The 14,460-nt window shown below is 39.5% G+C and overlaps 1 protein-coding gene across 7 annotated transcripts in view; it reads left to right on the top strand.

Moving 5' to 3' along the window:
* The window catches only part of MTMR2 (myotubularin related protein 2), a 110,114-nt gene extending 97,418 nt beyond the window's left edge, over positions 1–12,696 (top strand). For all 7 annotated transcript variants that reach the window (XM_003357252.4, XM_005667262.3, XM_003129797.5 and 4 more), the window contains 4 exons: positions 4,830–4,922; positions 8,220–8,333; positions 10,418–10,594; positions 11,309–12,696. In XM_003357252.4, coding sequence (XP_003357300.1) covers positions 4,830–4,922; positions 8,220–8,333; positions 10,418–10,594; positions 11,309–11,470 — 546 coding nt within the window. In that variant the 3' untranslated portion in view covers positions 11,471–12,696. The remainder of the gene's footprint in view (positions 1–4,829; positions 4,923–8,219; positions 8,334–10,417; positions 10,595–11,308) is intronic.

Genomic DNA, 14,460 nt, shown 5'->3' with positions numbered 1-14,460 from the left:
CAAATCTAACAGTTAAAGGCCCCAGAGTCCAGGCGTTAATTATTGAATGTCCTTCTTGGTGTCTGCATGAGGTGATTGTTTGGTTTCTTCATTAACACCTCCAGAAATAAGCAACAAGTCCCCTCCTGAGGGCCATCCAGTCTCACTTCAGAAATTCTACCTACTAGAAACTTCTTCCTCATGGGGAACTAAAACTTGCTTCCCATTTTCTTACATTCCTCTTTGGAGACAAGAACAAATATGACTGCTAATCAAAACAAAATAGTCCTTCAAATATCTGAAAGTAGCTGTCTTTCCCATGTCATTCATTATCTTCAGTTCTTCTGGCTAACCATCTGTTTTCTTCAGTCTTGTCTCATCCTAATCCCATCACCTTCCCAGTTGTCTTCTGGATTTTGGTCATGGCTTTCTACAAGTGTGTACCAGAACTCTCATAGTTCCTAGAATAGAGGAGTGGATTATTATGTCCCTTTTAAACGAAGCTATGCTTTTGTATTTTTTTTTTAATTATACTTTGGATTCATGTAGCTTTTAATTAAACATTTGGAATCAGAAAACTCGGGACCAGTTACCTAGTAGGCCTTGGTTCTCGTGCCCATCCATGCTCTCTGTTAGTTGTAATCACAGAATTTAGAGAGCGAGGAGTAGGAACATTTTTCCAAGAAAGATGAACAGGGTGAGCACATGTTCAGCCTGGCAGTGAGTGTGGCTAGAGTAGAATTGAGAGGGGGGTGGGTTTAGGAAACCGTGGAGAGGGGAGGTAGGATTATCAGATGTTTGAAGCCACTGCGAGTGTGATTCCTAGATGGGCTAAAAGACTTTCTGAAGCATGTTTGCTCAGATGCTGTGTCTAGTGTTAAGTGTTAGTATCCAGCAGCACCCAGAGGGTACCAGCAGTATTGATGAATAACTTGAAAGAAATAGACATTGAAAGGTAGTCTGCTTTTTTGAACTTGAACTGAAAATGAAATTGGTCATCTGGAGTGTCTATTCAGATGGCTCACAACAAGAAGGATGTTTTTAGTCAGCCCGAACTGCACATCTTCATATGAATGTAACCACAGTCATAAATGTTTCAGGATGGTCGAAGTTGCAATGGATTCCTAAATTCCTAACTTTGGTTATCTACTCCATGTTTTACCCCTAGTAGTTGTGTAAAAGCAGAATTTGGAAGTTTAAGAACATCTATACAAGAGGGTGTGCTCACATGTTAATATAGGGTAATGATTCTCTAACGTTTTGATTTCTCAATGACTCCAAAGAATTTTGTTCATAACTATTAGTATTCACCATGTTAGAAATTAAATTGAAAAATTTAAATATTATTTTTATTTTTACAGCTTCACCTGTGGCATATGGAAGGTTCCAGGCTAAGGGTTGAATCAGAGCTACAGCCACAGGCCTATGCTATAGCCACAGCAACACTGGATCCAAACTGCATCTGTGACCTACGCCCCAACTCTTGGTAATGCCAGATCCTTAACCTGCTCAATGAGGCCAAGGAACAAACCCTAAATCTCACAGAGGCTACATTGGGTTCTTAACCCACTGAGCCAAACAGGAACTCCCTAAAAATTTAATTATTTAAAGAAATAAAAAAATCTGCCTGTCTTAGTCCATTTGGGCTACTATGTTTTTCAGTTTTGATGGCTGGAAGTCCAAGTTTAAAGTGCCAGCCAGCATGGTAGGGTTCTCGTGAAGGCCCTCTTCTGGGTTGTCGACTGCCAGCTTTTCACTGTGTTCTTGAATGGTGGAAGGGGGGTAGGGAACCCTGCGGGTGTCTTTGGAGGAAAGACTAATCTTACTCATGAGGGTTCCATGCTCCTGACGTAGGCAGCGCCTACTCCCATCACCCTCGGCATTAGGGTTTCACCATGTGATTTGGGGGGGACACGAACATGCAGAACATGGTACTATTGCAGATTAATGGAAGTAACATTTTAAAGAAAAATAGTATTTTCCAAAATAAAAGAGTGGCGTTCTTTTTTTTTTTTTTTTTTTTTTTGCCAATTTCCTTAATATCTGGCTTAACAGAAGAAAACTGAATTTTGTATCTACTTCTGCATGCACTCTGTTATAATATCTTCTTTTAGTTAAAAGAAGTGAAAATCTGACCACACAGAGATATATAGGTTGAAAAACAGAGTATTTTAATTAAAAAAATTTTTTATATTGGAGTTCCTGTCGTGGCTCAGTGGTTAACGAATCTGACTAGGAACCATGAGGTTGTGGGTTCCATTCCTGGCCTTGCTCAGTGGGTTGAGGATTCGAGAGCTGTGGTGTAGGTTGCAGACACAGCTCGGATGCTGCATCACTGTGGCTCTGGTGTAGGCCGGTGGCTACAGCTCCGATTCGACCCCTAGCCTGGGAACCTCCATATGCTGTGGGAAATGGCCCTAGAAACGGCAAAAAGACCAAAAAAAAAAAAAAAAAAAAAAAAAAAAGTATTGATTTATGAAGAGTATTTTAATTTATTTCTGGGAATCTTAGATATTTGATGTTTTGCTAAAATGTATTTGCCATTCTGATGAATCGTAGTTTTTTAAAGTTAATTGTAATGTGAAATTTAAAACTAAATGAGTTTTTCAGTGTTTATTAAATCCCATTGGTCCATCTTACACTTTGAATAGTGCAAGGTGGATCTTTTTCCCCATGCTTAATTGTAACATCAGTGTGATGGTTATTTGGGAAATACTGGCTTATTGAGGTATACACTCTTCCATTGTTAATGCATTTCATTACATAATATCATAAAATTACATTTGTTGGTATCACTACTGATTTTATTAGAAAAGTCTTAAAGTATTATCAGATTCAGTTGCGGCAGATAGTGTCTTCCCCCAAATCTAATTTGCTCTCAAAAGCTTGAGTTTTATCACTGATAAAAAGTGCTGTCCATTGTTTTCTTTGAAGTGACACATTCACATTTTTGTATTTTCAAAAAAATGCCTGCAAGATATTCAAGTCTTAATAATCATAGTTCACATGTCAGTTGTTCTTTCAAGTCATCATGATGTTCAATGAAAAATTAGTGTTTCCTGTCATTCTCAGTAGGTCTGCAGTGGAAGCATATTGTATTTCCCATTTTGTTACAAAGGATATTCCCGTTGTGGTAAAGCAGAAATGAATCCAACTAGTGACCATGAGGTTGTGGGTTCTATCTCTGGCCTTGTGCAGTGGGTTATGGATCTGGCATTGCCGTGAGCTGTGGTATAGGTTGCAGACTTGACTTGGATCTTGCATTGCTGTGGCTGTGGTGTAGGCCAGCAGCTATAGCTCAAATTTGACCCCTAGCCTGGGAACTTCCATATATTGCATGTGTGGCCCTAAAAAAGCAAAAAAGAAAAAAAAAAGAAAAAATATGTATTTTAATAAAGGGGGAGATATAATACAGTTAATATTTTTTTACTGTCTCGTCAAGGAAACTGGCTTAAGAGAAATTGGCTCTTTTTTTTCCTTTCATTTAACTGCAAGTGTGTGGCAGGGCAGAATATAGTAACTACTAGGGTAGATTAATTCCAGTGCCTTGATTCCTGATTCCTCCTAAGGTACCAAAAGTTTCCCCTTGTATCATTTCTGCACCATTGGTGCAAATGTCAGTGCATCGAAAAAGGCAAAGAATGTCTTAGTAACATTGCAAAAATGGTTTTGAATTCATAGGCCTCTCACCCTGGTGGAAGTCTACCATGGACTATACTTTTTTTTTTTTTTTGGTCTTTTTAGGGCCGAACCTGAGGCATATGGAAGTTCCCAGGCTAGGGGTCTAATCAGAGCTGTGGCTGCCAGCCTACGCCACAGCCACAGCCACAGCAATGCTGGGATCTGAGCTGCATCTGCGACCTACACCACAGCTCACGGATCCTTAACCCACTGAGCAAGGCTAGGGATCTAACCCGAATCCTCATGGATACTAGTTGGGTTCATTACCCCTGAGCCACAACAGGAACCCCTGGGCCATACTTTTATTTATTTTTTTATTTTTTTGTCTTTTTGCTATTTCTTCGGCCGCTCCTGCAGCATATGGAGGTTCCCAGGCTAGGGGTTGAATCGGAGCTGTAGCCACTGGCCTACGCCAGAGCCACAGCAACGCGGGATCCGAGCCGCGTCTGCAACCTACATCACAGCTAACGGCAACGCTGGATCGTTAACCCACTGAGCAAGGGCAGGGACCGAACCCGCAACCTCATGGTTCCTAGTCAGATTCGTTAACCACTGCGCCACGACGGGAACTCCTGGGCCATACTTTTAGAATCACTGTTTAGGGCACAGTCTATCTCAGTCATCTGGGGCAAAGGTCTTCAGAAAAGAAAAAAACAAAACAAAACGAAACTGGGGAAGTGGGCAGATGTCAATCATTTTTTGAGTGGTCAGAGTTATATGTTCTGTAATTCTTTTTGAAAGAGACAGACTGGAGCTCAGATGCAATAGGTCCCCTTCATGCTCTGGCCTAGGCGTTAAAGAAGGGTGCTTCCTGAGGCTAGTGTACAAGTGACTGTTAGCAATCAGGGCAAATTCTATCTCCCGGACAAAAATCTGGGGTCTGAGGTCTGACTGCTCCTCTCTTCTGTTATCAGCCTTTTAGGATCTGAGTTTCATTTATTAAACAGAGTTGTAATTCCTGTTACAAGCAGCCCATATCATGAAATAATACAGTTTACACATCAAAATATGAATAGATGGATAGGATTATGGTGATTTCTGTTTTCCTTGCAGAGCTCTTTTGAAAAGATTTCCTGAATTTTTACTTTTCTTAGAAAGTAAAATTATTTCTATTAAAAAAATGAAAAGTCCCACAAAGCTTATGTAATATTTCACTCTCTTTGTTTCAGAGACTTGGCCATGGAGATAAGAACCATGCAGATGCGGACAGATCGCCTGTTTTTCTTCAGTTTATTGACTGTGTCTGGCAAATGACGAGACAGGTAATTTATCTGGAATATTCATTCCTACATTCTCTTTTAAAGCTGTCCAGTCAGAGCTGGATTCGGTCACTGATTATCCTATATTTTGTTCTTGTAAATGTTTTTTAGGTACCAGAACTATAAAACCTGTTGTCTATCACATTGTGAATTAGGTTAAATGGTATTATTTGGAGGTGGTATTAAACACTTAACAGTTTGATTCCATTAGCATTTCAATGAGTGGCATTGATGATAACCCCTGAGAGGATTCCTCCTTTGTTTTGGACAAGTAGTATTAAATAATGGTATTGTGGAGTTCCTGTTGTAGCTCAGTGGTAATGAACCTGACTAGTATTCACGAGGATGCAGGTTCGATCCCTGGCCTTGCTCAGCGGGTTAAGGATCCGGCATTGCTGTGAGCTGTGGTGTAGGTTGCAGACGTGGCTCAGATCCCCTGTTGCTGTGGCTCTGGAGTAGGCCGGCAACTGTAGCTCCAATTTGACCTCTAGCCTGGGAACTTCTGTATGATGCAGCTGTGGCTCTATAAAGCAAAAAGCAAAAAAAAAAAAAAAAAAAAATTTCAGAAAAATAATCTCAGAACCCCAAAGCTGGACATACTCCTTGGTATATCAGTTAATTATTTAGACCTCAAATAATTGAGAGCCTGGTTGGTTTTTTGAGGTAGTATATATCAGCTATACAAATCCTTGCTATTCCTTTTTTCTTTTTTTGTTAGTATTTGTCCAAAAACAATAGGACCTACTTTTGATCATTAATATACTCAATTTCTTTTTCCTTTTTCGGTCTCTTTTTTTTGCCTTTTTCTGGGGCCCCTCCTGAGGCATATGGAGGTTCCCAGGCTAGGGGTCGAATCGGAGCTGTAGCTGCCGGCCTACACCAGAGCCACAGCAACGCGGGATCCGAGCTGTGTCTGCGACCTACACCACAGCTCACGGCAACGCCAGATCCTTAACCCACTGAGCGAGGCCAGGGATCAAACCCGCAACCTCATGGTTCCTAGTCGGACTGGTTAACCACTGAGCCACGATGGGAACTCCAACATACTCAATTTTTAACTAACACTTGACTATTGGCAAAAATTAAACATATCATAATAGGACTACAGAAGGCATCATTGATGGTTCAGTGTACTACTTTTGAGAATACCTTGAAGGGAGCAACATGTGAAACAAAATCGATCACATTTACCAATTGTTTGCATAGAGGAATACATGACAGATACATTTCTTCCTTAGTAATTATGTTAACTTTTTATATGCTGTATATCTAAAAGCAGTTTAATTTTGAACTTGTTAATGGAATGTCAGTTTAATCTTGTGTTTCATTGACTGAACTTAAAATACACTATAGCTGTGAATCTTTATTTTAAATATCTACTTTTATATTTTTCTGTATAGCATTTTCTTCCTGAGCATTCAATGTGTTAGACAATCATAATGTTTGCTGGCAGTCATCCGTTTTTAAAATAATTGAATGTCTGTGCAGAATCTTCAATAGCACATTTGTCAGAATGGGACCAATTAGGTTGTGATTAGCCAGATTCTCCCTCTCCTCCTGCCCTCATCCCCATCCCATCACTCCTGGGATCAGGGAGCAGTTGAGAAAGGGCCCTTCAGATTTCACACATGTAAGGAGAACAAAATATTCCTCCTATGCGCAGGATTTTAAAAGCAATAGCAGCAGTTAATGCTCTATTTAAATAATGCTCTAAAATACTGCTATTTTAGTTTTGTTGTGAGGAAAGGCCACTGATTAAGCCATCTTTTGCTAACAGAGCTAATAGTTTTGCCAAGAAAATGAAAACGTAATCATAGGCTTAGCTCCTTTGGATCACTATGTAATGAGTCAGGGTGCATTCAGAGCTGGCTAATAAAGAAGGCTGTTAAAGAGTGTGTAACAATACAGAAGATGGGATTTATCTGTAAATGAATGAATGGGATTTGACAGAATTTCTTATAATTAATTGGCTTTTTGTTGGCATGTGCTTTAATCACCTGCTTAATTCGCTTCACAGCCACAAAAATTGTTCAAGAATAAATTGTTTAAGAAGGTGAATTGTTTGAGAAGATAATTCACCATATTACTCTGCTTCTAAATTTAGGAAACTTCAAGGCAAAGTGGTTTTCACCCCTGTCCCCTTTGCGTGCAGTTTATGCTGTTTTCCTTCACTGCTGGGGCAGGGATTGTTCTAAGAAGAACTTGGCACCAATACTTATTTCCCAAATCCGTAATCCGAATATTCATGGAGGTCCTTTTCACAGTCCCATAATCGGTATAGAATTTTTCCAACAATTCTTGAAATATTAGGTGGATAGGAAGGATTATACTAAATCCTTTACCTTCCTGGGATCTGTAGTTTGTCCTTGATGAATCCCTCCCACAAGTTGTGTTGTATAAGAGTAAGACATCTAGTCAAGCCCTTGCTCTGGGTTTAAGAGAAAGTGAATTTTCTTCTTGTTAGAAAGAGGCTGCCAAGGTACTGGATTATCAGATGTTCTGGTTTGAGTGGATGTCCCTTGAAAGGATAAGTAAGTTGGCTTTTAAGTGATCTGCACATGTACCTGGGATGTTTATTTTTGTGCCTTGCTGACATTTTTCTAGAGACATTGGCATTTTTTTTTGTAATCCCTAAAAAACAACTATAATGTTGAAATGCGGTCATTTTTGGCAGAGAAAGACAAGCCAGAATGTAGCCCAGGTTGAGGATTAACAGGTATAAAAGGACCCAGGAACATAAAGTCAGACTGTTCCTCTTGCTGGGCAAGAAAAGGAGCTATTAAGAGAAATTATCTGGAGTTCCCGTCGTGGTGCAGTGGTTAACGAATCTGACTAGGAACCATGAGGTTGTGGGTTCGATCCCTGCCCTTGCTCAGTGGGTTAATGATCCGGCGTTGCCGTGAGCTGTGGTGTAGGTTGCAGACGTGGCTCGGATCCCGAGTTGCTGTGGCTCTGGCGTAGGCCGGTGGCTACAGCTCCGATTCAACCCCTAGCCTGGGAACCTCCATATGCTGCGGGAGCGGCCCAAGAAATAGCAACAATAACAACAACAACAAAAAAGACAAAAGACAAAAAAAAAAAAAAAAAAAAAAAAAAAGAAATTATCTCAGAAAAATTATAAAGATCAGTTTTTTAAACAGAACACGAAGCAGATAATGTCTTAATGGTTTAGAAGTATAGTTTTGAGGATTGTTTAGCCTCATTTTAAGCAGTATTACAAAGGCTCTACCAATATACCTGGAAGAATATGCTTTAGAGATGGCCTGTTAACTTTGTGTGTTTGTGGTGTTTGATTTGCAGTTTCCCACAGCATTTGAATTCAATGAGTATTTTCTCGTTACCATTTTGGACCACCTGTATAGCTGTTTATTTGGAACATTCCTCTGCAACAGTGAACAGCAGAGAGGAAAAGAGGTAAAACATGAACCACAACCGTCCCACCTCTACCCCCTATAATGTGCTTTCCTACTAGAGCACATTCTGTGATGCGAGTCAACTGAACCCTAATAGAACCGTTGTTCTTTGGATGATTTCTTTGTATTTTACATGCTGTAATATGCTTACTTCTTTCTATACATTGGAACCTGCTCTATGTTTTTTTTTTTTGGCTTTTTTTTTAGGGCCCCACCCCTGGCATATGGAAGTTCCCAGGCTAGGGGTTGAATCAGAGTTGCAGCTGCCAGGCCTACGCCAGAGCCACAGCCACGCTGAATCCAAGCTGCATCTGCAACCTACACCACAGCTCTCAGCAGCACTGGATCCTTAACGCACTGAGCGAGGCCAGGGATCGAACCCTCATCCTCATGGATCCTGGTCGGGTTGTTAATCACTGAGCCACAAAGGGATCGCCCCTCCTCTCTTTTAAAATTCCTCTGTCATAAGGCTGAACATTCCAACTGGCTGTCAGTTGAGTCTATGGGTAGGAAGTAGTGTCCACTGAAGAGAACTGAGGTGTGTGGAGTGTTAGGAGCACGAGTGTTACCTCTTATTCCTTGCAGGGTGGAAGGCCATCAAAGCAGGTACAGAAAAGTATAATTAACCAACAAATACACATTTGACTGAAAGGACAGTTCAAATTCCCAAATACATTCTGTGTACATATGGGGCATTTTTTTTTTTTCAATTGTAAAATAATACTGTAAAATGCTCAAACACTGGAAAAAGATTGTGTGGCAAGTTAAAATTTTTAACTTCCCACTTCCCCAGAGATACCACTTTTAGGTGGTTGGTATTATTTAGAAGATACTGTGTAATAAGGATTACATTTCAAGTTTTACTTCTTTTTCAAAGTGTATCTATCCTGTGTATGAAATTCTGAATTATCTTGATTAGTGTCTCCCTCTGCATACATTTTCATTCTAAAAAAAATGTGGTTATAAAATTGTTTCTTCACACTTTTCTGTAAAGCCCAGTGGTCATGAGTGCTTGCTCTGGAGCCAGGCTGCGTGGGTTCAGATCTTGAATTTTTCACTGTGACTTTGGGAAAGTTAATTTTAGCTTCTGTAAAGTAGGGGTAATAGTACTTACTTAAGGACTTAAGAAGATTACTATTCTGACAATTAAACATTTAAAACACTACAGTAACTGCCATGTAGTGCTTCCTAGACTGTAAGCTCCTTGAAGACAGATGCTGAATTTTATAGTTCACCTTTATATCTTCCATATCCAGCATGCAGTAAATATTTCTGTTCATAGTTGATACTTAAGTATTGAGTGTTAGCCGATTAAGAATGACTTTCAAACATATTTTTCATTTTTTAAGAGCCTCAATAGGGTTTATTATTTCTTTAAAAATGTTTTTTAAGCTAATCTATAATTTGCATTCCATAAAATCCACTCTTTCAGTGGGTTTTAGCATATCTAGAGTTGTATAGCCATCACCAGTATTAGTTTCAGAACGTTGAAAAGAAACCCTGTACAAATTAGTAGTTACTCCTCCTCCTCTTCTCCTCTCAGACCCTGGCAAACTAATCTCTTGATTTGCCTCTTCTGGATATTTCATATAAATGGAATCATTCAAGATGTGGTCTTTGTATTTAGCTTCTTTCAATTAGAATAATGTTTTCAAGGTTCAGTTGTAGTATGTAACAATATTTCATTCCTTTTTATGCCTGAATAATAGTCCATTGTATTAATATATATATCGCATTTTATCCGTTTTTCATTTGATGGACTTTTGAGTTTTTTTCTACTTTTTGGCTATTGTGAATGATGCTACTTTGAACATTTGTATACAAGGTTTTGTGTGCATGTGTTTTCACCTCTCCTGGGGATATACCTAAGAGTGGAATTGCTGGTATGGTAACTCTGTGTTACTTTTTGAGGGACCGCATTGTTTCCCACTACCCTCTGATTTTAATCTAAATGGGGCTATCACTTTTATCGAAGTTCTCCCTCTAAAAAAGATTTTGAAGATCACATATACCTCTTTACAGATTTCATCTAAAGCAGAAAGAAGTATATAACGGGGAATCTTAACCTATTATTCTTCCTTCTAGAATCTTCCCAAAAGGACTGTGTCACTGTGGTCTTACATAAATAGCCAGCTGGAGGACTTCACTAATCCTCTGTATGGGAGCTATTCCAATCACGTCCTTTATCCAGTAGCCAGCATGCGCCACCTAGAGCTCTGGGTGGGATATTACGTGAGGTGGAATCCACGGATGAAGCCACAGGTATATGCCCTGCAATGTAGTGAGAGTTTTCATCCATGCAGTTTTCTGAGTTAATTTGTCTCCTTTAAAGCAACTAGAAGAATTACTTCTGCACATTTAGAACTTTCAATTTTTCGTGTTAACAGTTATAATAGTGTAGTAGAAAAAGTGCTACATAGGGATAGGATAACCAGTATACTTAGTTTTTATCATGACTTCCTTGTGTATATGGCCTTGGAAAAATCACTTATGTTTTGTCTTCCCTCCTGTATAAATGAGGGTGCTGGACTAGATACCTTCTAGAGGTCTTGTTTTAATGGGTTGGAGAAAATAGCTTTAGGAAGGTTGAATGCATAATCTAATTCTGGTCCACATTTTAAAATGTTAAATTTACTGCTTAGAACTGTTTAAAAGTTAAAAGTCTGCAATTCAAATTACAGGAACTCTTTTGAGTATTGGCTTTTGGATTATGTTGTTTCTTAGTAGTTTGTTATATTTGACTAAGCACCAGTTACTAAGGTATCCAGTGGAAATACTTGGGGGCACTAGGAAAGTCGCTGAACGAGAGCAGTGGTGTCGGTAGACTCCCTGAAGTTCATGTGCTGGAAAGGTGGGTTTGGTTCCCACAGCCAGAAACACACATTGCAGCATTTAGGGAGGGAACTATATACCAGAGTGAGTTGGGTTTGTTTAGGATTGCCTATTGATTAATTTTGTGGTGCTTTGCTCTTGTAGGAGCCTATTCACAACAGATATAAAGAACTTCTTGCTAAACGAGCAGAGCTTCAGAAGAAAGTGGAGGAACTACAGAGAGAGATTTCCAACCGCTCCACCTCATCCTCAGAGCGAGCCAGCTCTCCCGCACAGTGTGTGCCCCCTGTACAAACTGTTGTGTGAGGGGACACTAGGTGGGGCCATCAGTCATTGCCTTGAACTCCGCATTACAATGGCAGCTTTATGAGTAGAAAGTCTTCTGAATATCGAACCCATCTGTGAGAGAAATCCAGTCACTTTATTTATTTTCAGTCTCTCTAGGATGAGTTTAGAACTGTAGCAGTGCAGGTGGCTTAAGTGAAATAACCCCACATGTAATTATATGATTATGACACTAATCTTATAAGTCACACAAAGAATACTGTAATGAATCAGTCTTGGATCCACAGTGGGAACAAGTTTCTGATTTTGAAAGGAAAATGCTGTCTCAGACATTTTAGTGTTTGGTGAAATCAAAACACAAACCACTTCAGAAGCACACTTCTTGATGGAGAGCACTCATTGCACGGTGGGAAGAGCATCCGTTTTCAAACCACACTGGTACTGAAATTCTGTGGCGTTGCACACATTAGGCCTCGGTGTCAGGATCAAAATCGCTTATGTTCCTTTCTTCATCATGGTGTTTTCTTTTTAATAGTGATTTACTTTGATCACCATTCAAAACCCACACTCTTCATAGATAATAGGGCAAAGTCTTGAGAATATAATGGTGTAGTAGTAGTTGGAAATTAATTGCCGTCATTATTTACGTACTTAAGATATATTCGATAGCTGTTCCAAAATGATGCCTTGGGAGAAGGATGGAGGAGAAAGTGGTAGCCGTCCAGGATTTCAAAGAATTCCATATCCTTCAGATTAGTTTCCATTTGCACAATTACTAGAAATGTCATGAAACATAGTTTAAAAACTCATTACCTACCCTACTTTACATTTTTGTGTGTGTTTGAATCCAGAGAAGTTAATTGGTGAGTTTTGAGACAGTATTTAAAAGTTTAGTGGGATTGAATTTTTTGCTGAAGTCCTTATAAAGTAGCATATGGTGAGAAGTACTGTGCTCAAATTTCACATAAAATATTTTACTACTATTTCCTCTGCAAATTCTGTAATTCTGCTGAATGATTAAGTCTACCAAAGAACTTACTGCATGTAGAAATGTATTACAGTGCCAGTAAAGGAATCCTGCTTCACTTTTTGCCTGCTACAGTAAGAGTTCAGCGCTGGTATAAACACTTGACTCCCTGACGTCTGTTTTACTCTGTTTAAGAGCCATATGTTATTGTACTGTAACACAAAGGAGCTTCTTGTCCCCTGGGTCTTTAATTAAAAGAAAACTTCAGCTGACTTTTAAACATTGTCCTTGCTCTAAGTTGTTTGTCTTAAGTTTCTTTTGCAGAAATGTTATTCGGAAATTTTTTGAAGAAACGAATGTTTCATAGCACCCATTCCCAGTGAAATGTTCAGTTTGAACCCACACATCAAACAATATTCAAAAATACAGTATTTTTTCACTTGTTAACTCACTAGTCTGAACTTGAGCCCTGTCTTGGTCTTGCAATGAGTAACTCTAATTTGTTAGTACATCCAATATTAGCAAAATTGGTACCAAAATGATTTGGTCATGTGTATGAAACTTGTTGTAAGACAGTGGATAACAACAGTACTTAAGTGGCCAGTCTATCAGTATTAAAGCTAGGTTTTCTATTCCAGGTATTTTCCAATCCATTTCTTCCTGTCCATTTTACCATTTCTCTTACTTAAGCTTTTATCATCTTGGTCTGATACTACATAAAAGAATGTAAATGAAGAGGTTCAAGAATTTAAAATGTCCAGGAGTTCCTGTCGTGGCTCAGTGGTTAACGAATCTGACTAGGAACCACGAGGTTGCGGATTCGATCCCTGGCCTTGCTTAGTGGGTTAAGGATCCGGTGTTGCCGTGAGCTGTGGTGTAGGTCACAGACACAGCTCGTATCCTGAGTTGCTGTGGCTCTGGCGTAGGCCAGTGGCTACAGCTCCGATTGGACCCCTAGCCTGGGAACCTCCATATGCCGAGGGAGCGGCCCAAGAAATGGCGAAAAGACAAAAAAATAAATAAATAAATAAAAAGTCCAGTCTTAATACCCTCCCAAGCACTTTCAATTCCATTCAGAACAGTCTTAATTCATTCAGAATCTAAATTCCATTCAGAACAATCGAAGTGCAAATCTGACATTTCTCGTTTCAGAATCTCCAGAAAGTAAGGTTTTCTCTTACCTTCTACAGGAGTCTCCAAAGTGGAGGGCCTTTCAGATTCTTTAGGGATTATGTCAGCATCATGGCGGCACGGGTGCTTCCTTTTCCCTCCCTTTGCCTTAAAATGAATCGGATATCCATAACTGGACAAAAGTGCCTCTGCACAGCATACCAGGACACCTGAGATCCATCCATCCATCTGTGAATCTGAAAGTGGGTAGATTAAACCTCAGAGAAGGCTAGGGAGCCAGGAGTTGTAGTGACAGTGGAGGTGGTGGCAGCAACAACCTCTACTGCAAAGGAGGTGGAAAGTGAAAGGGGTAAGTAGAAGTCTGCCCGGTTTGTGGGCTGCAGTTGGAAGGTCCCATTGTTCTTCAGCAACATCCTGGGTTTCTAAGGGGAGATCTCCATGACAGACCAGTAATGAGTAAACAGATTGAATCAGTAATCAAAAAACTCCCAACACCGAAAACTTTAGTACCCAGATGGTTTCAGTGAATTCTACCAAACATTTAAAGAAGAATTAATGCAAACTTCTTCCAAACATTTCCAAAATACTGGGAAGGGAACAATTCCAAACTCATCTGCAAGGCCAGCATTACAGGAATACCAGAGCCAGAAGAGAATACAAGAAAACTATAGACCAATATTATCGTTGAATATAGATAACAAAAATCTCAATCAAATATTAGCAAATCAAATTCAAGAACATGGAAAAGAGTTACACACCTGGACCAAGTGGGATTGACCCGTGGGATGTAAGGATGTTTCAACAGGCAAATCCGGAAGTGTAGTACCTCACATTAATAAAACAAAAATTCCATGATTTTAACAGATGCAGAAAAAGCATTTGATAAAATACAACATGCTTTCATGATAAAGAA

The sequence above is a fragment of the Sus scrofa genome, chromosome 9, assembly GCF_000003025.6.
Source record: "Sus scrofa isolate TJ Tabasco breed Duroc chromosome 9, Sscrofa11.1, whole genome shotgun sequence".
NCBI classification, from domain to species: domain Eukaryota; kingdom Metazoa; phylum Chordata; class Mammalia; order Artiodactyla; family Suidae; genus Sus; species Sus scrofa.
The sequence above is the reverse complement of the archived record's forward strand: the minus strand, read 5'-3'. Positions and strand labels throughout refer to the sequence as shown.